The sequence below is a fragment of the Microcaecilia unicolor genome, chromosome 5, assembly GCF_901765095.1.
Source record: "Microcaecilia unicolor chromosome 5, aMicUni1.1, whole genome shotgun sequence".
In the NCBI taxonomy this organism is placed as follows: Eukaryota; Metazoa; Chordata; class Amphibia; order Gymnophiona; family Siphonopidae; genus Microcaecilia; species Microcaecilia unicolor.
This window is the reverse complement of record NC_044035.1, coordinates 94,768,031-94,794,421: the sequence shown is the minus strand read 5'-3', so window position 1 is coordinate 94,794,421 and position 26,391 is coordinate 94,768,031. Positions and strand designations below refer to the sequence as shown.

At 42.7% G+C, this 26,391-nt stretch overlaps 1 protein-coding gene across 1 annotated transcript in view; it reads left to right on the top strand.

The window, feature by feature from the left end:
* Positions 1-26,391, top strand: part of FAM13C (family with sequence similarity 13 member C) — a 342,788-nt gene that overhangs the window by 23,576 nt on the left and 292,821 nt on the right. Inside the window, exon 2 of the mRNA XM_030204830.1 lies at positions 3,093-3,291. Coding sequence (XP_030060690.1) covers positions 3,093-3,291 — 199 coding nt within the window. The remainder of the gene's footprint in view (positions 1-3,092; positions 3,292-26,391) is intronic.

Here is a 26,391-nt window from a genome sequence, read left to right as displayed (position 1 = left end):
TTACTTAAAGTCTATAGCTTTATAGTGTTCAATACTTTGATCCAGAGCTGGAAAAATATTAAATACCTTATGGGTTACTTCATTAATAACAATTTTTTTGGCTATCAGTTTCATGTGCATTTTTTCTTGAGCACATAACTCATTGTAAGCAACACTATATTCTCATTGGTTCAATTTTTTTAGCATCTAGATTTATAATGAGAAAACATTCACTTCTTAATTTTTCATTTGGCAGTGGGTACATTCTCTAAAGTAAAAAATTAGGAAGATAAGTGAACGTTTTCTCATTCTAAATCTAGATACTAAAAAAATTGGACTGATGACGATATAATGTTTTTTTTTGTTTTTGTTTTTGTTTTTTTTTGCAACTACAACAGTGGTGATTTTGGCACCAAGGCATTTTTTTTGCACACATTTCGAATCTGTGTATTTAACATATTTCCGTTCAGGCACCATTGATTTCTAATTCATCCAGCAACAGATATTATATTTTTGACCCTTGAAGCAGCCAGTTCTTACCGCCGAAACATGGCCCCAGTTTCGGGTCTCTGTTTGGTGCAAGAAAGGAAAGACACTCCCTATGTTGAAGCTTGTGTCACATTCCCTACTTCTTCTTTCTTCTTGGCTAAATTCAAGCCAAGTTCTATCTACAATTAAACAGGATATAAGGAACTGGTCTAAGGTGTTAAAAGCTTGGGAGAAGAGCCAGGCTTTCACTTGCAAACGAGATAGTCTCGAGTTATACGTAGCCCCTCTGGGAGTAAGTTTCAGAGCGTGGAGACAATTCCTGAGAAGGTTCACCAGTGGGTATACTATTGTGTTATTCTTTCAATAAGGGTACAGATAGTGATGCTTCTTGAAAGGATCTTAGAGGTCTCAAAGGTGTGCAGAGGGCTAATTTATTCTTCGAGTGCTCTCATCCATTTTTTTTCTGAGGACCTTGAAAATCAAACATAGAGTTTTAAATTTAGCATTGTAAGGAACTGGTAGCCAGTGCAGTTTCTGCAGGAAGGATGTGATGTGGTTACACTGCCACTTCTATCAGTCATGCTGCCACATTCTGAATTTGATGAATGGATTTTAACACCCGAAGTATCTTTTTTGATATATGCCTCCCATAGCATTCCATTGATAACTGTAAGTCTAATATTACTCATATTTTAGTTTCTTTGGAAAGGTTGATTGTAACTCCTGATAAAATCAGTTTGATTAATGAGAAGTCTGTGTTATTGTTCCCAATCCATAGAATGTGTGTTTTATCTAGTTTTAGGCATTCTTTTGCATCTATGATTCTATCACTGCTGAGTATGTGTTTAACAGTGAGGTTTTTTTTTTTTTTTGGGGGGGGGGAAGATTAGGAAGAAAGTAGGCTTGTACATATATGCTTGTATTTTAAATATGAGCATATTAGGCAGATAAAAGTTAGTGCCTACTTTATAGAATTACCATTCTAAGAGGCTGAAAAGGTCCTCCCTTTAACTTTAGGAGGGCAGCCCCCTCCCCCATCACCACCACACAGAATTCCCTTTACTCCAACCAATATATTAAAGTTGTTGGGCAGCTGCTCTGCCTATTACAAGATAGGTAATTTATTGACAGTTTTCCCCTAAAGACGGCTCAAAACACACAGCTTATTAAAGATGTTAGATTGACATGAATAGAAGCCAAGGTCATCTTATCACCAGAAAAAGTACAAAATGAGCAGTAACAATGGAAGTTTAGTTGTTCAGTTGATTAATAGAGGGGCCCTTTTATTAAAGGCTTGCCGCCAAGCAACCTGAAACTACCCGCCGCCCAATGCGTCCGCGGCGGTAGTTCCCACCTCAAGCATGCACCATTTCTGGCGCTACAGAAAATAATTCTGTAATTTCTAGCGCAGTGCTAACCTGGCAGAAATCGGGTTACCACAGGAGCCCTTACTGCCACCTCAATGGGTGGCGGTAAGTGCTCTCCCCTGAATGGCCATACAGTAAGAATAATTTTACCACATGGCCATGTCTTTTTTAGGGGCTTTTTACCTACTGCGGTAAAAAGGGCCCTGGCACGTTGCAAAAATAACCCCCACCGCTACTGCACTGCTCTTTTTACCGCAACTTGGTAAAAGGACCCCAGAATAATTTCTATTTTTAAATCTTTGTTACTTTCCCATTCAATACTCTTATGTGTCTTTCCTATCCTGCATTGTAATTTCTTTTCTACTTAAGTTACTTTCCCCACTGTTTACTAAGCCATGCTAGCGGCTGCTGTGCACTAGAGAACAACATATACAGAATCCTCATCCCAGGCCTCCAAGAAGCACAACTCCCCCCCCCCCCCCCCCGCATCCTAGCAGTCAGAGCACCAGTCTTGCAATCCAGAGGTGGTCAGTTCAAATCCCACTGCTGCTACTTGTGATCTTGGGCAAGTCACTTAACCCTCCATTGCCTCAGGTACAAACTTAGATTGTGAGCCCTCCTGGGACAGAGAAATATCCAGAGTACCTGAATGTAACTCACCTTGAGCTACTACTGAAAAAGGTGTGAGCAAAATCTAAATAAATAAATAAAGCCAACCGAGCCCATTCACTTTGAATGGGCTGCGTTGGCATTGCCGTGCAGCTTAGTAAACAGGGGGATGAATTTAAATTGTTTTTATTACTTTTCTATTGTTTTATTATTACTATTATGTGAAAAGCATTGCCAGTTAACATATAGGTAGTATATCAAATAAAATCAAAACTTGAATCTTCCCCACACTGCTTCTGCTATTGTGCCTCGGTCCCTCCTAGGGGTTAAAGGGTCATTTAATTCTTTGCTCAGTCCTTGGTGTCACTGCCTGAAAGGGTGACTATTATTGCCAAACTGAATTGGTGGTTATGTGGATACCTATCCACTGGGAACTACACTGAGACCACCAAGTCGCATGGCAAGTTGATAGAGTCACACAATGACAGAGCATTTTTATATTAGCACAAACAATGAGACATAGTCCTATTTTATATTAAATATTTTAAGAAGATTAAACCAATATATTCCCAGATGTCACTTCTGAATGTCTGAGATGTCAGCACTCTAGATACATTCCTGCAAAATACTGTCTGCTTTTATTGACAGAGATGAAAATAACAAAGAAAACTTCCCACAGAGAGCTAACATCTTGGACGAAAGCCAACCAACCTTATGGGACACACAGCAGCAAGTTGAGAAGAAAGTGTTTGATAGTATATCAAGGCCTGGCATTAGCATCTCACAAATAAAGACTCCAAAGTCAAATACTGAATTAGAAAATGGGAAAAGCCACGAAAGAAGCCAGGTAATACATCAGTTTTAATTCATTCTGATACCTACCTGTTTTTCTAACCCTGTGATCACATTTCTATATTAAAGCATAACAAACATGCATAGTTTTTAGTACTTTCTCTTGCCATAATAAATTGATAAAGAACACTTGTAATTTTCATTGCCTGATTATAAGTTGTGAAATTTATATTTTTATAACATTCAAATATATTTAGTTTATAGTTCACTACTGGACTTCTATTGATTGGTGTCTGAAATCTTTATTGAGTACGTTGAATTATGGTAGAGGATATAAATCTGGTGTCTCCTATTGACAGTATTCATGTATTTATGTATTTATTACTTTTATTTTGAGTTTGTCACGGACACAGGATGGTGAGCCCTTAGGCTGCGCCAGACCCCAACTGCAGTAGACAAATCTCCTGATCTGGAATCAGGCAAGGGTTATCCCAGGCAAGAACCAGGGCAGAAACTGAGCAAGGCAAGACTAGTCAGGACAAGGCTAGGCTGGGCAAGGCGGGACTAGACAATGCTAGAACTAGACAAGACTGAGCAAGGCAAGGGTTAAGCTAGGAAAGACCCAGTGAGGCTAGGCAAGACACAATGGGACAAGACAAGGCAAACGAGACAGGGACTGGACCCAGATAAGGCAAGGAAAAGCAAGGCAACGGGGCTCAAACAGGAACCCAGACAGGAAAAGGCAAGACAAGGAAGTAGGCTAAAACTGGGTCCAGACAGGCAAGATGAGGGCAAGGCAAGAATTGGATCCAGACAGGACAGGACAAGATGAGCAAGACAGACAAGACTAGGACTAAATGCTAAAGGTAAAGCAAGGCACAAAGGAAGCCATGGTCTAGGCAAGACAGGCTAGTCAGGGCAGGGAGCAAGAGTTCAAGGCAAGGCAAGATGGCCAGATCCAAGACAAGCAAGGTCTGGAGGAGGTCAGGGCAGGAGCAAGGCAGGAACATTAAGGCAAGGCAAGGCCAGAGCTTGGCATAAACTCAGAGACAAAGCAATAAATTAAAGTAATAAGTTGTGATATTTACCCCAATTTTAGATATTTTGCTCCACAGTTTGTCCATATTTCAAGGGGATGTGTTGGAGGCTTGTTTCAGGTGAGATGTGGGCGGGACATGGGCAGCACTAAAAGATAGAACTTTTTATGCATAATGGAACAAAATGAAAATGTCTAGGGCCAAAATACATGTTTTGGCTGAACCTGTTCAATCACAACTAATGTGAACAAAAGCCCTACAATACAAAATGAGAACTATAGAGATTAAGGCATAACCCCCCTTTACTACCAGTGGTCAGGAAATATGCCCAGAGAGCGGAAGTAGACATTCCAATTTTTAATCTCTCAAATACTCCTTTATCAGAAGCAGGTATCAAGTCCTACAAAAAAGCTTTTTCTTTATACCCATGACAAGGTACAGTGCATTTCGGACTTGTGTAGACCTCTTCAAATTCACAGAAAGCTACAAATTATGCAATCTCTTTCAAGATCACACCCACTGTTGAATTTCTGTTGTCAATAATCCCTACCTGGATACCTCCAGGAACAATGGTCCCCTGATCCATGCATTTTATTCGTGTGTTCAGAAAGATCTTTAAGTTACTGAGCGCAAGAACAAACCTCGCTTTTACAATTTGACTAAAAATGAGGGCTACAGCAGTGAATCTCTGTCCACCAATTCCAACATATAGATTTAAGCCAGCAGACAAAGGAGGTGTAATTGTCATTCTTGACTAAGTAGACTATATAAAAGAAATTGAACAACTTGGTGATCAAAGTTATTATGTTGTACTACCATCAGATGCTGCACCAAATTTGCAACAGGAAATCAAGACCATTATCACATTGTCTCCAAAGCCAGCTATTTGACGAGCAAGAGTCAATTAGTGATTGTTTGATAAATAAATTTTTATCTGACACCTTCAATACCCTTAAGTTTATTGAGTAGAGAGGTGTGGTAGCCGTGTTAGTCCACTTTTAAAGGTAATCGGTAGAAATAAAACAAATAAAACATGGAAAACAAAATAAAATGATACCTTTTTATTGGACATAACTTAATACATTTCTTGATTAGCTTTCGAAGGTTGCCTTCTTCGTCAGATCAGAAATAAGCAAATGTTGGTAGATGACAGTATATATAAGTGAAACATCAAAGTATTTCAGTGACAGTCTAACAGGATGGGAGTGGATAGGTGAGAGACAGGAAGAGTCGGGTGGATGAGGGTACAGGGAGATATGCATGGAGACAGGAGGGTGACAGAACAGTACAATTTTATGGTTATAATGGGCTAGAAAACCTAGATCTTTGTTAAGTCCTGTACTGTTGGGGGTCAAATATTTAATCATTCTGACTTCAAAGGTCTTACCGTTCCTGTATTGTTTTAAAGTTCCCTTCAGGATCTTACCATGAAATCACTAGTACAGTGTTCTGGTTTTGTAAAGTGCTGCCCCACACGCGTGACATCTTTATTGGTACTAGCATTTTTCATATGGTGTCTATGTAAATTAAATCTCTTCTTTAGCATCTGACTTGTTTCTCCAATGTAGCAGCCTTCGTTGCATTTTTTACACTGAATGATATATACTACATTGGAAGATGAGCACATGAAAGATTCCTTAATGTTGAATATTTTTCCTTTGTGAATGACTGTGGGGTCCTGTGAAATGTTTTGGCATAGTTTGTAGCTGGATATATTTCACAGACAGATGCAGCTACCTCCACAACTCCAGCTTCCACCCTTCACATACAAAAAGATCCAATATTTACAGCCAAGCCACAAGATACCACCGTATCTGCTCTGACCCAGGGGACAGAGACAGACACCTTGAAATCTTGACTGCATCCTTCGAACAGAAAGGCTACAACCCCCAAATAATCTCCAAGAATATTGCCTCCTCCCTCAAAACATCCAGGGAAAATCTACTACAGTACAAAAAAAAAAAGCCACAGACAGAATCCCCTTATAGTGACATACAACCCAGAGCTGGAAAAATTAAGAAAAACCATAAAAGACCTGCAGCCTCTAATCCAGGAGTATGAATTACTGAAAGAGATATTCCCATCCCCACCAGTGCTGGCCTTCCGACAGCCACCCAAGTTAAAACACAAGCTAATTAGAAGTAAGCTCCCAACACAGACTCAAAAAGAAAAGAATGGCACATATCCTTGCAATATATCCAGCTGCAAACTATGCCAAAATATCTCACAGGACCCCACGATCATGCACAAAGGAAAAATATTCAACATTAAGGAATCTTTCACGTGCTCATCTTCCAATGTAGTATATATCATTCAGTGTAAAAAATGCAACGAAGGCTGCTACATTGGAGAAACAAGTCAGATGCTAAAGAAGAGATTTAATTTACATAGACACCATAGGAAAAATGCTAGTACTAATAAAGATGTCTGTTGCATTCTCGAGGGCCTTGGCATCCTGTCAGGTCCTCGAGGCAGGACTGGAGTTCGTGAGCCCTTGGGCCACTGCCGAGGAGCGGCAGCGGCAGGCAAGACCACCTTGGAACTGGATACCCCGAAGAGCAGTACTGGAACTCTGGACTGGAGTAGTACAAGGCAGGCAACTAGAACAGACAAAACAGGAACAGCTTCACCTGCACTTAGCCACCGTTCCTCCGGAGTTGAGCTCCGAAGGTCAGGTGGCCGGCAGGACTTGCAGGATAAGGCAGGAACTGAAGATCCAGAGGACCCACCCTGGGTCTGGGATACACGAGGGAGACCAGACTAGGAACTAAACACAGACAGTGTGCTGCTGCACAGACCACTAGCAAGACCCAGAAGCAGACCAAGGACACACAAGGTGTACAGAAGCCTAGCAGGAGCAAGGAATAGGGCAGCATACACACTAGGCAGAACGGGGATCCGGGAATACCCACAGGGTAAACCCTCTAGCTAGGTGGAGACAGGATACAGGAATAACCACCCAGGAAATACACACTAGCTAGACAGATACAGGATTCAGGCTATACACTCAGGATATACAAGCAGGGTAGGCACACAGGCTAGGCAAGGCAGGACTTAGGGTAAAGAGAGAAAACCAGGAAGAACAGGCCAGGGGTCTTGGGCTGGCAGCAGAGCAAACAGAGTAACCAGGAATAACAGGCCAAGGGTCTTTGGGGCAGACAGGAGAACAGACAGAGTAAACCAGGACAAAGGCTTCACCCCAACCCAAGGTAAGCCAGGACCAGAGGCTTCACCCCAAACCCAGGGTAAGCCAGGAAGGACCCGCAGTCCACAGACAGAGGCTTCACCCCAACTCAGGGTAAGCCAGGAAGGACCGCAGTCCACAGACAGACAGTGGCAGGGAAGACCCCCCCACGGAAGGACAACAGAGACCCAGAAAGAAGCTGGGCTGGAACCCAGAGAGAGGCTAAGCAGTAGTGCAGCAGACACTTACTAACCTGACCTGGCCTAAGAGCATAACACTTATGCAAAGGCCCCGACTGCAAGCACAGCACTTCCTTATGAAGGCTCTCACTGATGAGTCACCAGCAGTAGGGCAGAAGCAGGATGTACACAGACCCCAAAGAGAGGCTTGACACACATAGGAAGTGAGCCCACAGGAAAGACAAGCAGGAGCCATCTTGGAAGCTGGCATAGAGTCGGTGGCAGCCATCTTAGATGCTGGCTCCCTAGAGAGGCATAGCCCACACAGGTGAGGTCTAGTGAAGCAATCAGCCCAGAGACTAGAGACAAGACAAACACAAACACAGACAGAAGCCAGCAGAGCTGCTGACCCCCAGAAAGAAGGTAAGGCTGAGGGTGGTCATGGCCACAGATGTGACAATGTCACGTGTGTGGGGCAGCACTTTACAAAACCAGAACACTCTACCAGTGATTTCATGGTAAGAATCCTGAAATGGAACTTTAAAACAATACAGGAACGTAAACCTTTGAAGTCAGAATGATTAAATATTTTGACACCCACCAGACAGGACTTAACAAAGATCTGGGTTTTCTAGCCCATTATAAACCATCAAATTGTACTGCTTTGTCACCTTCCTGTCTCCATGCATATCTCCCTGTCCCTCATCTACCTGACTCTTCCTGTCCCTCACCTATCCACTCCCATCCTGCTAGACTGTCACTGAAATGCTTTGATGTTTCAGTTATGTATGCTGTCATCTACCAACATTTGCTTATTTGATCTGATGAAGAAGGGCAACCTTTGAAAGCTAATCAAGAAATGTATTAATTTATGTCCAATAAAAAAGGTATCATCTTATTTTCTTTTCCATGTTTTATTTTGTGTTATTTCTATTGATTACTCAAGTTTATTGGAAGAGTCGTTTGTCTACACTACTCCCCTGGTTGTCATCAAAACTTGTGGTTACATAAGACAGAGTTTAGAACATTTTGCAGGATCTGATGTGGGCTGAGGTGGTTGTTTTTATAGCAGACTTGTGTCTGATCTGGTTTAAATTATGTGACAGTGCCCCTTGAGAGATATTTAAATACAGCTGAATTGTTTTCATAGATGTGTATGTGGTTTAGTGTGGATAAGTGTTTGAAATAATTGGCCATTGTGCTCTGTAATTGGGTTCAGGAAATATCCATTTTTATGTAAGATATTCTAATTTTTTTATATTAAAGCTTCTGTGGTATCAATTTTATATGTTTGAATTTATGTATTTATCCTCATTGACTACCTTTAAAACAGCACTCAAAATCCACTTATTCAAACTTGCTTTTCCATCTCATACTTAAGGGCCCTTTCACTAAGGCCTAACGTGGGCCTACCGCACGGTTAGACTGACAGCTCAGCACATACCATGGGATGTGCTGAGGTGTCCTGTGGTAGTTTTTCATTCAGTGTACACTAATCACGTGCTGGAAAAGATTTTTCTGTTTTCCAGTGCAAGATGCACGCGCATGGGTGGAGAGCAGGCGTGCTTGTGCTAATCAGGTAGCGTGGGCACATTACCATGCACTACCCGATTAGCGTGGGGTATTGTAGGACTCCCGCGGTAATAGCCACATGCTAATGGAGAAATTAGTGCGTGGCCATTTAAAAAATAAAAACACAGCCATTTTACTGGCATGTTAAAGGTGGCCCCAGTGCATGGTAAACCCACATGCTAAAAGTAGCATGGACCACCTTTTAGCAAGCCTTAGTAAAAGGACCCCTTAGTTTTCTTATTGCCTCTTTTTCCTTTACTTTGTGGTTTTTGTTTTTGTTTTAAGTTTTCCATTGTTTTTTGTACACAGCTTAGATGCCATTGTTTTGGTCCCTCGCAGTATACCATACTAATAAATGATGATGAAATGATGATGATGATTTTAACCATAGTTATGTTATTTTATTATATTCAGTTTCAGATTTTTGTTGATTTATATCTTTTTTTTTGGTGTTAATACAGACAAGGTACTGAAACATGATCTCTGTTGGGTTTTCTCTAATACATTTCCTTAATTTAGGATACCCAAGGAAGCACATGGGCCTAAGCACCTCTTATACAAGTTGCTACAGAGAGGGATTTGCAATTTTGTCAGAGTTGTGGCATTTTGTTATTTTACCAACAAGAAAGAGATGGGAGATATTTTTGACAGACTTTCTGGGATGACTCCTTTTCTGAGATTCTTGCCTGTATGTCCTATTGCAGAGGCAAGTTTGACATATCTGCAAATCTGATCACCTTATTTATTACTCCCTTTCCCAGATCATTTATGAATACATTAAACAACACACAAAGGTCTAGACTAGAATTACAGCATTAATAGATATATAGACTAAATCGCATTTCTGAACCACAGCTCTGTATGAAATATGTGAGAAGTAAATGAAGGCACCAAGAGTGCACAGCACTCTTGTGAAGAAGACTCAGAAACTGTCCTGTTCTGTTCCATGACCTTATTTCTATATTTTCCCTTACTTATTATGTGACAGACCCTCTGCTGTCTTCCACAGAGAGGATAGCCAGGGGCTGTCTCAGTTGAAGGAAAAGATACTGTCCTTAACTTCGGCGATTATGTGGGGCAGGGGCAAGCAAGACTCACAAGCCTAGGGTCTTTGGTTAATACATAGAAGCAGTCACTTGTCACTTTTTTCACGCTCTCCTCATTTACCCAAATGAAGTGAAATCCAGTCCAGAGTCTGGCTGGCTGTGTACAAATAAAGGGGTCAATTTTCAAAAGACGTTATACATCAACCGCCTAATTCTATAAACATGCATGCTCAAATTCCTGACTAGTGTGCAAATTTGCACATTTAAATTACAGAATAAGGTCAGTTGCACGCGACCCTGTCAAAAGAAACCGGTCAAAAGAAACCAGACAAAAGAAACCAGACAAAAAAGTTCCAAACAAAAAAAAGTTCCCGACATAAAAGTCCCTGACAAAATAGACTCCTGACTAAAGGGCCTGATGAAATAGATTTACTGAGAAAGTCCATGGCTTGTCACTTGAAAGTCCTGGCACCTGCCTATGGCTTGACTTCACTATCCACACTTGGTATCTAGTGAGAATCATAAATCTGCTTTACAAGATAATCCAGCTTGATTAAGGAGGTTTCCCTGCCCTGTTCTGTGTAACTGTATAATCATATCAGAATATCTTATCCAGACTTTTTAAAAGGGAACAAAGGAGAATTCAGTAGGCTGTAGCCATGGCCGAGCTTAATCTCAGTGAGTTTAGCCAAAGATTTGGCTCACTTAAAAAAACTCTGTACACATAGGCAGTCGGTGGCTCAACTGTTTGGGGAGGCTAAAGGGGGTGGGGTTAGGGGTGGGGCCTGGGGTGGAGCTTAAATCCATAATTGTCTGATAACACACAGAAAAAAAAATAAATAAAAAGTCACAATTAATACCTTTTATTAAATTTAGATATTAGAAATGTATCATATGTCAAAGAATAAAGTGATTGCTCAAAGCATATACTAACCACAATCGTAACTACAAAACACTATGCACAACTTTGTGCAAAAACACACTCAGAACCTTACTGTACCATACATATTACACTGGGCAGAACCTAATACACCAATATACCACCCATACGGAAAATGCAGACCGTCAACAATATGAAACAAGGATCAAAGTCGGAGAAACTAAACAAATTCTCTGTAACCTTGGAGGATGTAATGGGTCAGTTCAGCAAGCTGAAGAGTAGTAAATCAACCGGGACCTGATGGTATTCATCCCAGAGTATTAATAGAACTAAAAAATGAACTTGCGGAGCTACTGTTAGAAATATGCAATCTGTCCCTAAAATCGAGTGTAGTACCGGAAGACTGGAGGGTAGCCAATGTTACTCCGATTTTTAAGAAGGGTTCCAGAGGAGATCCGGGAAATTATAGACCGGTGAGTCTGACGTCGGTGCCGGGCAAGATGGTGGAGGCTATTATTAAGAATAAAATTGCAGAGCATATACAAAAACATGGACTGATGAGACAAAGTCAGCACGGATTTAGTGAAGGGAAGTCTTGCCTCACCAATCTAATGCATTTTTTTGAGGGGGTAAGCAAACATGTGGACAATGGGGAGCCGGTTGATATTGTATATCTGGATTTTCAGAAGGCGTTTGACAAAGTGCCGCACGAAAAACTCCTGAAGAAATTGCAGAGTCATGGAATCGGAGGTAGGGTATTATTATGGATTAAGAACTGGTTGAAAGATAGGAAGCAGAGAGTAGGATTGCGTGGCCAGTATTCTCAGTGGAGGAGGGTAGTTAGTGGGGTCCCGCAGGGGTCTGTGCTGGGTCCGTTGCTTTTTATTGTATTTATAAATGACCTAGAGATGGGAATAACTAGTGAGGTAATTAAATTCGCCGATGACACAAAATTATTCAGGGTCGTCAAGTCGCAGGAGGAATGTGAACGATTACAGGAGGACCTTGCGAGACTGGGAGAATGGGCGTGCAAGTGGCAGATGAAGTTCAATGTTGACAAGTGCAAAGTGATGCATGTGGGTAAGAGGAACCCGAATTATAGCTACGTCTTGCAAGGTTCCACGTTAGGAGTTACGGATCAAGAAAGGGATCTGGGTGTCGTCGTCGATGATACGCTGAAACCTTCTGCTCAGTGTGCTGCTGCGGCTAGGAAAGCGAATAGAATGTTGGGTGTTATTAGGAAGGGTATGGAGTCCAGGTGTGCGGATGTTATAATGCCGTTGTATCGCTCCATGGTGCGACCGCACCTGGAGTATTGTGTTCAGTACTGGTCTCCGTATCTCAAAAAAGATATAGTAGAATTGGAAAAGGTACAGCGAAGGGCGACGAAAATGATAGTGGGGATGGGACGACTTTCCTATGAAGAGAGGCTGAGAAGGCTAGGGCTTTTCAGCTTGGAGAAGAGACGGCTGAGGGGAGATATGATAGAAGTGTAGAAAATAATGAGTGGAATGGATCGGGTGGATGTGAAGCGACTGTTCACGCTATCCAAAAATACTAGGACTAGAGGGCATGAGTTGAAGCTACAGTGTGGTAAATTTAAAACGAATCGGAGAAAATTTTTCTTCACCCAACGTGTATTAGACTCTGGAATTCGTTGCCGGAGAACGTGGTACGGGCGGTTAGCTTGACGGAGTTTAAAAAGGGGTTAGATAGATTCCTAAAGGACAAGTCCATAGACCGCTATTAAATGGACTTGGAAAAATTCCGCATTTTTAGGTATAACTTGTCTGGAATGTTTTTATGTTTGGGGAGCGTGCCAGGTGCCCTTGACCTGGATTGGCCACTGTCGGTGACAGGATGCTGGGCTAGATGGACCTTTGGTCTTTCCCAGTATGGCACTACTTATGTACTTATGTACTTATAATATCACAATTCTCATGTAGAGCCACAAAAATCCTAATTCATGTTTAATGTGGGATAAAATGCCATAAATAAGTAAATAAATATAAACATTTAATGTTGAGCACCTGATTCTCAAAGTGGACATATTCCAAACACTATAATGAAAATAAAATTATCTTTTCTACCTTTGTTGTCTGGTGACTTTGTTTTTCTGATCATGCTGACCCAGTATCCAATTCTGCTGCTATCTGTCCTCTTAACTCCGTTTCCAGGGCTTCCTTTCCATTTATTTCTTTACTTTCTGCCTTTCTTCTTCATTTCTTGTCCTCGCTCCCTTGCCCCCCCTCCAGCCATCCATACCCACCCATTGATTCTCTCCTCTCCCCTGCCCCCCTTCCAGCCATCCACACCCACCCACCCATTGATTCTCTCCTCTCCTCTCTGTTCCCCGGGCAGATTTTCTAACAGGAGCTGCTCATCCAATCAGAGAGCTCTATTTGAATGCAGATTAACATACAGACACTCTAATGGGAATTTTTAGTCAAAAGCACTAGATAAACCCTTCATTTTTGGATCAAAGTTCACATTTTTGATCAGAGCCATGCCCTAACATTAAGGCTGTAAACATTTCCAACAATTTTTACCAATAAATATGCAAATGAGAACCTCCCAAAAACGGACTAATTTGCATATGGCTTGAGCAAATTTGAGTACACAGCATACCAATCCCACTTCCTAGCACCTACATTCTGCAATTAGAGTTAATGCAAATACTTTTAAAACTTATTTTTAGCACTTTTAAAATTTCAGGGGTCAGTGCAAGACTCTTTGGTGTGAATTGCTCATGTGCAGCCAGGAATTCATGATCCTAGTTAAATATCTCCCTGGCAACCCAGGACACCTCCAGCCTACCCCCCTCCCCTGCTCTGCTCTCCCAGCAGTAAGATGATCAAATTACAACTGGTTATACACAAGGCTAGAGATGGCATTCACTGCAGCTGCTGCTATCCCAGAGCAGCAGGACTTGCAGGAGAACTACTACTAATACTATTTAGCATTTCTATAGAATCAGCTGATCCATCCTGCTGTGGCTGGGGAGGCATATGAGGCTCATTTTCAAAGCACTTAGCCTCCCAAAGTTCCATAGAAACCTATGGAACTTAGCCTCCCAAAGTGCTTTGAAAATATGCCTCATTGCCTCCCCAAGCCTCTTATACTGGGCGCCTATGTCTATACATCATTAATACTCCTAATTTTTGTTTCCCTTAATTTTATTTCTTTTCTTTTAACATTTTTTATCAAAGATTGTAAAAAACGTTCACTAGGAATCTGTATAAACAAAATAACATGACATCCATTGTCTGAAAAAAGTTGTCAAAAATTATAAATATGTGTCCATACACTAAACAAAATAACAGTACCGGTATTTCCAAAAACAGATAGGCATGAACTTATCTCAGCTTTATGTTCCATCGCTGTTTCACTAACTGTTCAGCAGTGCCAGCAGGGCACCTAAGAGCAATTCAGCAAATACACACTTAACTTACAGTGGTGGAAATAAGTATTTGATCCCTTGCTGATTTTGTAAGTTTGCCCACTGACAAAGACATGAGCAGCCCATAATTGAAGGGTAGGTTATTGGTAACAGTGAGAGATAGCACATCACAAATTAAATCCGGAAAATCACATTGTGGAAAGTATATGAATTTATTTGCATTCTGCAGAGGGAAATAAGTATTTAATCCCTCTGGCAAACAAGACCTAATACTTGGTGGCAAAACCCTTGTTGGCAAGCACAGCGGTCAGACGTCTTCTGTAGTTGATGATGAGGTTTGCACACATGTCAGGAGGAATTTTGGTCCACTCCTCTTTGCAGATCATCTCTAAATCATTAAGAGTTCTGGGCTGTCGCTTGGCAACTCGCAGCTTCAGCTCCCTCCATAAGTTTTCAATGGGATTAAGGTCTGGTGACTGGCTAGGCCACTCCATGACCCTAATGTGCTTCTTCCTGAGCCACTCCTTTGTTGCCTTGGCTGTATGTTTTGGGTCATTGTCGTGCTGGAAGACCCAGCCACGACCCATTTTTAAGGCCCTGGCGGAGGGAAGGAGGTTGTCACTCAGAATTGTACGGTACATGGCCCCATCCATTCTCCCATTGATGCGGTGAAGTAGTCCTGTGCCCTTAGCAGAGAAACACCCCCAAAACATAACATTTCCACCTCCATGCTTGACAGTGGGGACGGTGTTCTTTGGGTTATAGGCAGCATTTCTCTTCCTCCAAACACGGCGAGTTGAGTTCATGCCAAAGAGCTCAAGTTTTGTCTCATCTGACTACAGCACCTTCTCCCAATCACTCTCGGCATCATCCAGGTGTTCACTGGCAAACTTCAGACGGGCCGTCACATGTGCCTTCCGGAGCAGGGGGACCTTGCGGGCACTGCAGGATTGCAATCCGTTATGTCGTAATGTGTTACCAATGGTTTTCGTGGTGACAGTGGTCCCAGCTGCCTTGAGATCATTGACAAGTTCCCCCCCTTGTAGTTGTAGGCTGATTTCTAACCTTCCTCATGATCAAGGATACCCCACGAGGTGAGATTTTGCGTGGAGCCCCAGATCTTTGTCGATTGACAGTCATTTTGTACTTCTTCCATTTTCTTACTATGGCACCAACAGTTGTCTCCTTCTCGCCCAGCGTCTTACTGATGGTTTTGTAGCCCATTCCAGCCTTGTGCAGGTGTATGATCTTGTCCCTGACATCCTTAGACAGCTCCTTGCTCTTGGCCATTTTGTAGAGGTTAGAGTCTGACTGATTCACTGAGTCTGTGGACAGGTGTCTTTCATACAGGTGACCATTGCCGACAGCTGTCTGTCATGCAGGTAACGAGTTGATTTGGAGCATCTACCTGGTCTGTAGGGGCCAGATCTCTTACTGGTTGGTGGGGGATCAAATACTTATTTCCCTCTGCAGAATGCAAATAAATTCATATACTTTCCACAATGTGATTTTCCGGATTTAATTTGTGATGTGCTATCTCTCACTGTTACCAATAACCTACCCTTCAATTATGGGCTGCTCATGTCTTTGTCAGTGGGCAAACTTACAAAATCAGCAAGGGATCAAATACTTATTTCCACCACTGTACATATGGTGTATTTGCAAGGGGGCATTGACATGGGTAGAACGTGGGCAGGGCATGGATAGGGCTTCCAGTTTGGTCCATATTTTACAGAACACTGTCTATGGCTGGTATAATTGCAGGTGCTAAATGTTAGATGTACCAATACTGGCTGCCCAAGTTCTATTATAGAATAGGCTCCTTCCATGCCTCCTCAGGGCCCTTAAATTGAGGAGCCCAGTTCTAGAATTGCCCTCTTATTGGTGGTCTTTGTATGTATAACTTCCCTAATCTGCATATTTTCAGCCAATATCCCCCAGATTCTATATAACATGCCTAGCATTCCACACCAAAATCTAAGCATATTCTATAACAACGCATGTAACTTAATTGGCTTAACAAGTTAATCATCGATGTTAACAGCACTTAACAGCACCATATAGAATCTGGCCCTATACGGATAATATCAGGCTGTAAATCTATCTAACTATCCCAATACTATCTGGGACAGAGACAGAGCAAGAACTAAAGATTATCCATATAGTGGCAATATTCAACTGCTGTACAGATGAGCTACATGTTTAGTGTAAATATCCCAAATAGCAGTCCGACTCCTAAACTAAATAGCTAGCAGCAGTGGCGTAGCAAGGGCGGGGCGGTGGGGGCGGTCCGCCCCGGGTGCACACCACTGGGTTTGTTCTGGGGCAGGGGGAGCATGGAACCAGCAGAACTGACACCCCCCCAGCGGCGTGCACACGGCAGGCAAGAATGCACTCGGGGGGGGGGGGGGGGGGGGGCTTGGGTGATGTGCCGAGGGGGGGGGGGGGGTTGATGCGCTGAGGGGGGTGTCATGCTGCACCTGGGGGGTTGTGCAGCGGTGAACTGCCCTGGGTGGCAGCCGCCCTCGCTACACCACTGGATAGCAGTGACATTTCTGCATTAACTCCTTAATTCTATAAAAGTCACCAAAACTTTTGTAGGAAAATTTGGGCACACCTCCAACTTATATGCACAATTTAATTGAATAATGAGCTAATTAGCACCAATAATTGTTTAATAAGCAATTATTGGCTATAATTATATTTAATTCGCATTTATGCACCTAAAATTTACATGTGATCTGAAAAGGAGGCACTGTAATGGGAGGGTCATGGATGTAACGGGGGTATTCCTAAAATTATTCTATAACGGGGATACTTGCCTAATGTAGGTGCGTCTATTTGCACCACATTTCAATTGGTGCAAATGGCCGCGCCTAAATTTAGGTGCGATTCTGGGCATAAGCGCTATTCTATAAACCACAGCTTAAAGAATAGCACTTTTTTTCTGTATCAACATTTTGGCACCATATATAGAATCTAGACCTAAATGTATATTCAACACTTCTAACTATACGTATTGGAGGCAATTCTATAAATTGGCATAGTCATTTAGTCGCTGATGCCTAGTGCAGGGTGCCAGCTCTATAACAGTATCTGTGCACCAAGTCTCTCCTACCTGGTTAAACCCTTCTGTATATTTAAATGTTTATTTTCCAGCTAATTATGCTTTCTCTAAGGGTATAAAAATCTGTGGGGCCCTTTTACTAAGCCGCATAAGTGTCTATGCACGCCCAACGCGTGCCATAATGGAGTTACCACCTGGTTACCACATGGTTCTTGCGGTAATTTCATTTTTGCTGCACGTCCGATACGCGTGGCTGAAAAATAATTATTTTTGGACGCGTGTATTGGGCGTGCGCCAAATGGCATTTGATGCGCGCAGGTCATTACTGCCCGGTTACTGCATGAAACTTTACTGCTAGGTCAATAGCTGGCGGTAAGGTCACAGACCTAAAGTGGGCGCACAGCAAGTTTGATTTTGCTGCACATTCATTTTCGGCAAAATTTTTAAAAAGGCCTTTTTTTACAGGCACGCTGAAAAATGGATTGGCGCGCAACCAAAACCCGCGCTTATACTACCGCAAGCCATTTTTCAGCGCTCCTTAGTAAAAGGACCCCTGTGTTTATTTGTGTTTTCATACCACAGGTACTATTACTGGGTACCTTCCCAGGGGCGTAGCCAGACTTCGGCGGGAGGGGGTCCAGAGCCCGAGGTGAGGGGGCACATTGCCGCCATTGCCGACACCCCCTCCCCACCATTGCCGACACCCCCTGCTGCCGCCAGCACCACCATCAACAACAACTTTGACCCCCCCCCCCTGCTGACGACCCTCTCGCCATCGCCTATCTTTGCTGGTGGGGGACCCCAACCCCTGCCAGCCGAGGTCCTCTTCTTCCTTCATTCTGTTTCGGAGTCTGACGTCCTGCACGTTGTACGTGCAGGACGTCAGACTCAGAAACAAAACAAAGGAAGAAGACTTCGGCTTGTGGGGGTTGGGGTCCCCCGCCAGCAAAGGTAGCAGGCGGCGACAGCGGGGTGGCGGCGGGAGGGGGGGTTGAGAGGGTCGTCAGCAGGGGGGTACAGGGCCAAATCTACGGGGGCCCCAGGCCCCCGTGGCCCCATAGTAGCTACGCCACTGCCTTCTCCAATAGAATCAAATATGTACATTAGCTTCATTTATGAGTCATCAGAGCAAAAAGAGACACAAAAAACTGAGTAAAGGATACAATATAAGCCAGGGAAGAGGTGACAGATTACTAGGGGGAGTGGTGTTTTTCTGGTGTTTATCCAATAAATATCTATTTAACTTTTTTGAATTGTGGGTGTTTTATCAGTTAGATTTTAAAACCAGATGCCCTAATTATACTTCTACCACACGTTAGTGGTATCCCTGCCACACGTAATTACTATTTACATCAGCTATCACATTAATCAATGGGTCACACAATATCCAGTCACTGAAGCATTTTAGTGACCCTGTCACAGAACTAGAAAACTGGACATTGCATTGTAAGAGAAATACAATATTCAAAATAGCAGCAGGACTTGAAAAAAAAAGATTGAAATCAAGGGTTTGCAGATCTGTTTTGACTTCATTTGCTGTCTTTGCAAATTTGGCTTTTCACAGAGACAAAGATAGAGGTTCTTATTGTGAGATCATCAGACAAGGAGAAGAAGCAGTGGGTGTCTGATTTATTTTAATAAAACATTCTGTGGTTTTAAAGATGATCATAAATACAGGCATGTGCTCATGGTACAGTACTTCATTTAAAGAATTCCCATCCACATCTAATGTATTCTTTTGAGTTTGAATTCCACGCTTGGCACGCATATATCCATTGCTTCATTTGTTTTGACTACCCTTTTTTCCTGCTCCAGCAGACAGATAACAGGCGTCTCATTTGCATACCTAATACTGAACTAATTCAGCATCCACAGGGCAGCTGAGATCACTTATTTTGAAGGTATTATTTTCTTGCCTGTGATGGCATAATTATCTAGCAAGAGGGTGTTGACTTCCTTCCCTTGGGCCATATAGAAAATCATTTGTAAACAACCAGGTTAACATTACTAATTAATGTTATGGTTAGTCTCCTGCATTTAGCCAATGTTCATTGTGCATTTCTTAATAGGATATCTATAATTTGCATCATGTAAATCTTTTGTACCATGTGGGATATTTAAAAGTCATTTTTTCAAATGTCTATCTATACTGCATTCACTGTGCTCTTGCTTGACATGCCATAAATGTAAGTCTTCAGCGAACTATAGTTACAAACTCTAGAAGAGAGACCTAGAAAATGGATTCATGAAAGAAATAGATTTTTGAGATAACCTTAACACAGAGTGACTTTTGGACATAGGAGTTATGTACCCTAGATGGCAAATGAAAAGAATCGAGAAAAAGGCATTCAAGTTATAGGAGCTGTGAAGAGCTATAGGTTGAGACCAATATCTTAAAAATGTCTCTACACATCTTTTGCTGCTTTCTCACATTCTAAAGAAAGACTTCATTCATTCTAACTTCACACTATATCGTAAACAGGATGTTGAAAAGAAGCTTCACTGTGGACAACCAAAGGATATTTGTAGGCAACGTCCTTTAAAATAAGGGAGCCACTGCGCATTTCCCACCTGTTGCATTAGGCCTAACCCTGGGAGGAATTCTGTGCAAAACTAAACTAAAATTCTACACAAAAAATGTTGAAAAATCTGCAAACAACAATTTGCATACTTTCTTTATAATTTTTTCTTGTAGAATTCTTCCATCATAAGACCTGACTCCTCCCCTAGGCCTGTAATCCCCAACTTTTTCCCTCCTCAGGATCAACACTCCCCTGTAACATCATTTTCCAGGTTCCACCCTCTCCAGTTCTCACTCATACCAGCTCAGTTTAAACCCCTTCACGTACCCATTTCCAAGTACTTTGAGCCCCCTCTCTCTGCCTTTTCTCCCTCTTCTCCAGTGTAGACTCCTTCTAGCATTCTGTCTGCGCCCTCTAGCTTTCTACTCCTGCCCCTACCTCTCTCTGTTCCCCAGATCTTTCTTTCCCTAGGCTACAGTACACTTTCTGCCCTCTGTAGCTCTCAATCTTCTCTGCACCCTGTCAGTTCCCTTTCAATAAGGCCTCCAGTTCTATCTGTTCCCAATTTGTCTTGCAGTAATGTAAGAACATGAGAATTAAACTACAAAACACACACTGGGATTTGAAAACAAAAACGTTATCAACACAATAATATATAGATCTAGGTTCTCATTAATTAAATGTGAGCATCAAAAAACAAGAGGAAAAAGCCTTAAGAAGCTCCCAGTCGTTAGCTGGTCGAGCAGGACTTCCACATTCCATCAAGTTGAAACGGAGCTGGAATGAAACTCATGACTGATTGACCCTGACGCAGCTATATCAAAATGCTGATCATCATCGGTCATAATCTGATAAGTACTATATTTTTTGAAACATTCTTTGAAATATTTATAAGAAATAAAACAGATTTTGTGCAGGGAGGTTTTATATGCCAATGATGAAGAAATCCTGCTCGACCAATTAATGGCTGGGAGAGCTTCTTGAGGCGTTTTCCTCCCATGCTTTTTGATGCTTACATTTAATTCATGAGAACAAGAGAATTGCCATACTGGATCAAACCAAAGGTTCATCTAGCACAGTATCCAGCTTCCAACAGCTCCCAGTCCAGTTCACAAGTACTTGTCAGAATCCCAAACAGTGATTCCATGTTACATATCCCTAGGGATAAGCAGTGGCTTTCCCCTAATCTACCTTAATAATGGTTTATGGATTTCTAGGAATTTATCCAAACCTTTTTAAAACTCAGTAATGCTGCTTTTATTGCAGCCTCTGCAATACTCTCCAGAGTATAACTATGCGTTAAGTTAATAAATATTTTCTATTTTTTTAAATGGTATTTACCATGTCATTTCATAGTGTGTCCCCAATTCTTTGTACTTTGTGAAACAGTAAACAAGTGACTCCCATGTATGCATTCTGCTCCACTCAGGATTGTACAGACATCTATCATATCCCCTCTCAGCAGTCTCTTCTTCAAGCTAAAGAGCCCTAATACCTGTAACCTTTCCTCATATGAAAGTTGTTCCATCTCCTTAAATCAGTTTGCTTGCTCTTTTTTTTTGCACCTTTTCTAATTTCACACTGGCGTTCATTTTCAAAGCATATGGACGTCTCAAAATGCCCATATGGTCATCCAAGTGCTTGAAACAACCAAATCTTGATTTAGCAAAGGCAGAATAGGGACATTCAACACTGCAGTATGTCTAAACAGCAAGGGGGCATGTTTTGGGCGGAGCTAGGGAGGGCATGAAATCTAGACGTCCAACATCAATTACTGAAGGAGAAGAAACGTTCGTATCTAAAAAGAAGCATGTCCATATTTAGACCTGTTTCAGGATCGTCCAGGTTACAGAAAGGTGCTCTGGTTGAGCCACTTTCCACTGGAGGGATTATGGTGTGTCATCTCCTTAATCCCCCAGTGGTTACTGTCCTCCTTCTCCCCTGAAAGTGAAACTGGAAAGGAATGCCAGGCTGTATGACAGCTTCAGGTATTATGGGCATTCTTAACAGAGCAGGAAGCAAGGTTTGAGGAGTAGGCTAGTGCAGTGGCGTACCAAGGGGGGGCGGTGGGTGCGGTCTGCCCCAGTGCACGCCGCTGGGGGGGGTGCCGCGCTCCTGTCCGCTGTTCGTTCTGTGCTCCCTCTGCCCCGGAACAGGTTACTTCCTGTTCCGGACCAGAGGGAGCATGGACACGAACAAAGCGGACTGGCGCGCGGCACCCCCCCCCCCAGCGGCGTGCACCCGGGGGGGGGGGGGGGTTCTTTCACCAGGGGCTGTCCTTTTGCCTGGGGGGGGGGGCGCATCGGCGATCCACCCCGGTTGTCAGCCCCCCTAGGAACGCCACTGGGCTAGTGGATAGTGCAGTGGACTAAAATCAAAGGACCCTGGTTTAAGTCCCCATCCAGCTTATAATCAAAAGTGATCGCCGGCCATCTTCCGACACAAATCGGGAGATGGCCGTCGATTTTTTAAAAGCGGCGAAATTGGTATAATCGAAAGCGGCATTTTTGACTGCATCGCTTTCTCCTCGCTTCGCCGGCGAAAGTTCAAGGGGGCGTGTCAGTAGATTAGCGAAGGCGGGACATGGGCGGGTATGGGCGTGGCTACCAGATGGCCAGCTTTCGCCAATAATGGAAAAAAAAAAAGCGGCGTTAAGCAGTATTTCGTCAGCTTTACTTGGTCCTTTTATTTTCACGGCCAAGCCTCAAAAAGGTGCCCCAACTGACCAGATGACCACTGGAGGGAATGGGGGATGACCTCCCCATACTCCCCCAGTGGTCACCAATCCCCTTCCAAACTAAAAAAATAAAACTAAAAACCTTTTTTACCAGCCTGTATGCCAGCCTCAAATGCCGTACCCACCTCCATGACAGCAGAATGTGTTGTATCCTCCGACAGCCTTTCCCTGGTTGCGATGTGGCTCTCGGGTGAGTGTGACACCTTTTCTGTTAGGTGCCCTGCAGAGTCACATTAGCAATGCATTGTGGTGGGTGTAGGGTACTGGGCTGTACTCCCATGGTGCTTTCCCCCCCCTGCTAACTGGGTCAGAGTGTGCCCTGTTTTGTTTCCTGTTGTAGTCCATGCGGTAGTGGCCATTTTGTAAGCCAGTTTTAGTTCCCTTTCCTGTGTTACCCACGTTAGAGAACGTAGTTCTTACCTTGCATGGTGCTGAAAGAGGGCATTGTACACCATTGTGCCAGCTCTGACCTACTGCTAATCTTAGTACCAGGGGACTCTTTGCCAGTGGGGCACAACCTCTGATCTGCAGTTAACTGTAAGTAAACGTGGTTATTTCAAGAAAGGACTTTTTCAGAGAGATTCTTCAGGTGTGAACTGGTGTGCCAAAGTTATACAACAGCAATAAGTTCTAGAGGCTGTATGCAGGTCCCTGGAGCAATTTTAGTGGGTGCAGTACATTTGTGGGTAGTGGGTTTGGGGGGCTCAGCTCCCAAAGTAAGGGAGCTATGCACGTGGGAGCTTTTCTGAAGTCCAGCGCAGTGACCCCTAGGGTGGCTGGTTGGTGTCCTGGCATGTCAGGGAGGCCAGTGCACTAAAAATGCTGGCTCCTCGCATGGCCAAATGCCTTGAATTTGGCTGGGGTTTGAGATAGCTGACATAGGGTTACCATATGGCTCCAGAAAAAGGAGGAGACATTGATCCAGTCTGGGTTTTGCTTCAATTGAAAGCAATGGAAGTAAAACCCAGATTGGCTCAATCTGTCCTCCTTTTTCAGGAGCCATATGGTAACCCTAAACTGACATAACTTTCCATTATTGCTGAAAACAAACCTGGCCATCTCAAACCCGGCAAACTCCACGGCATTTGGCCGGGCTAAACCGTATTATCAAAAAAAAGAGATGGCCAGCCATCTTTTTCGATAATACGGTTCCGACCGGCTGTAGCGCCGCCGGCAACATAGATCACCAGCGATCTATTTGGCCGGCGACGTTCGATTATGCCCCTCCATGTCAACTCTTTTTTTTTTTAATTGTGAGCCCTCCAGAGACAGCAAAACTCCTACTGTATCTAAATATATAAGGCACCTGCAAGCCTAAAGGTATTGAAGTGGTATACATTCAGGTACAGTAAATATTTTTCTGTTCCTGGACGGCTCGCAATTACAATCATAAAGTGTTAATGTGGGATTTGAATGTGGGTCCCTTGGTTTACAGTCCACTGCATAAACCACTAGGCTGGTTCACTGCTCTGCATGGACATCTGTGTAGCCCTTTTACTACTACTACTACTACTACTACTTAACATTTCTAGAGCGCTACTAGGGTTACGCAGCACTGTACAGATTGGGAGTCTGTTCTCCACCAGCACTCTGTTGATGCAAGAGAGAAGCTGGCAATAATTCAACAACTTGTTGAGAATAATGCTGTATGTACTTTTAAGCTTATATACTGCAGATTGACTCTTATAGGCCCGTTGGAGAGAGAAGGGGGAGGGGCAACTAGCCCAGCATGCACAGAAAACAAGGCAAGTCAATAGAAATAGGCTCATGGGAGATAGGAAACAGGACGTGCTCTAAAAGAGCCTGTTACAGAGAACTACAGGATTACAGGGATTTGTACTCTTATTATATATGCCATCATCTGCCTCCATGCAAATGGAGAGCAGAACAGCAGCTCTACTGTGAAATTACCACTGGAAAAATGCCGTGATATGCTGTAAGTAATGGGCATGCAAATTACTGCTGCATTCAAATTGTGATAGTAATCTGCAGCTCATTGCTAAATGTCACCCTTCCTGTCAGTACGTGAGTGGTGATTGGCTCATGCACTGATAACAAGGGTGACATTAAAACAAATAAAACAAAGCATATCAGCATCTCCGTCCCCTCTCTCCCTGACCTGACCACACTTAAAACATTTCCCTGGTAGCCTAGTGGTCCCATCCCTCCCTCCCCCCAACCCAACCCACTTTCCTCAAAGTGAAAAAACTTAAATCCCTGGTGTCTTTTGGTAGCTTCCCATTCCTCCCCCAGCCCACCCAATCCCATTCACCATACCTTTTTAGAAGCAGAACTGATGCCAAAAATGCCCCTCTATATCTTTTTTGAGATGTGGTATCTAGAATTGCATATAATACTTAAGATGAGGTCTCACCATGAAGCAATAACAGAGGCATTATCTTTTTTTTTTTTTAACGTTTACTAGTTTTTGCTCTGCCTCTGTGCCACCATCTTGAAAAACGGAAGCACTCTGATTGGTGCATCCCTTTTATGGCAAACAGGACCTGCCAAGTGCATCCAAAGAATACTCCACTCTAGGCAGCTCACAATCTACCTGGTACAATGTAGAGTTAGGTGACTTGTCCAGGATCACAAGGAGCTACAGTGGGAATTGAACCCAGTTCCTCAGGTACTCAACCCACTGCACTAACCATTAGATTACTCCTTCACACTTCCAAACTTCATGCATTGTGGATGAACTTAATGACACATTACTAATAGTAAGATCTATAATTTCTTTAACTTGTCAATTTGGCATATTACATCTTCCAGGTTCATTAAGATTTGTTTCAGCTCTTCCGTATTGTCACCCTTAAATACCATTTCTGGAGCAGGCAGCTTCCTTACATCCCCCTCAGTAAAGACTAAAACAAAGAATTTAGTCTCTTTGCCTTGTTATCTCTGAGTACCCGTTTTATTCCTTGATGACTTAATGATTCAACTGACTCCCCCCATAGGCTTTCTACTTTCTATGTACCTGAAAAGGTTTTGTCTTTATGGCAAGCTTATTTTGAAATTCTCTTTTAACCTTCCTTTTCAATGCTCTAATAGCCTCTTTCATCTCACCTTTTAAACATGACACCTTTTCTGATTGTGGAATACATCTGGTCTGGGCATCCAAGATGGTATTTTTAAACAAAGAAAACAACAATAATTGGAAAGTAAAGATCTAATACTCAAAAAATAATAAATTTGTTTAGTCATCCAACTGAGGGAACACCATGCTGTTACCTAACAATAAATATCAATATTAAATAAATGAAACCTCAATTCCCCAGGGAAAAATCACCAAAGATTTTTTAACAAATCTTAAATAGGGCAAAATTATCACTGGTTTCAATCTAAAACCTTAGTTTTTGGAAGAAGATAAAACACCTTTCTGTTTCCGAAGAGTGATATAGGATGGTTTGAATTGTTTTATGAATTGCTGTATGCTTACTAATATATGAATTTTGTAGACCACACTGAACCCTGGAAAGGGAAAATTGTCAGTATATAAGATTTGTTTAGATTTGATTGTTGGCACCCAAT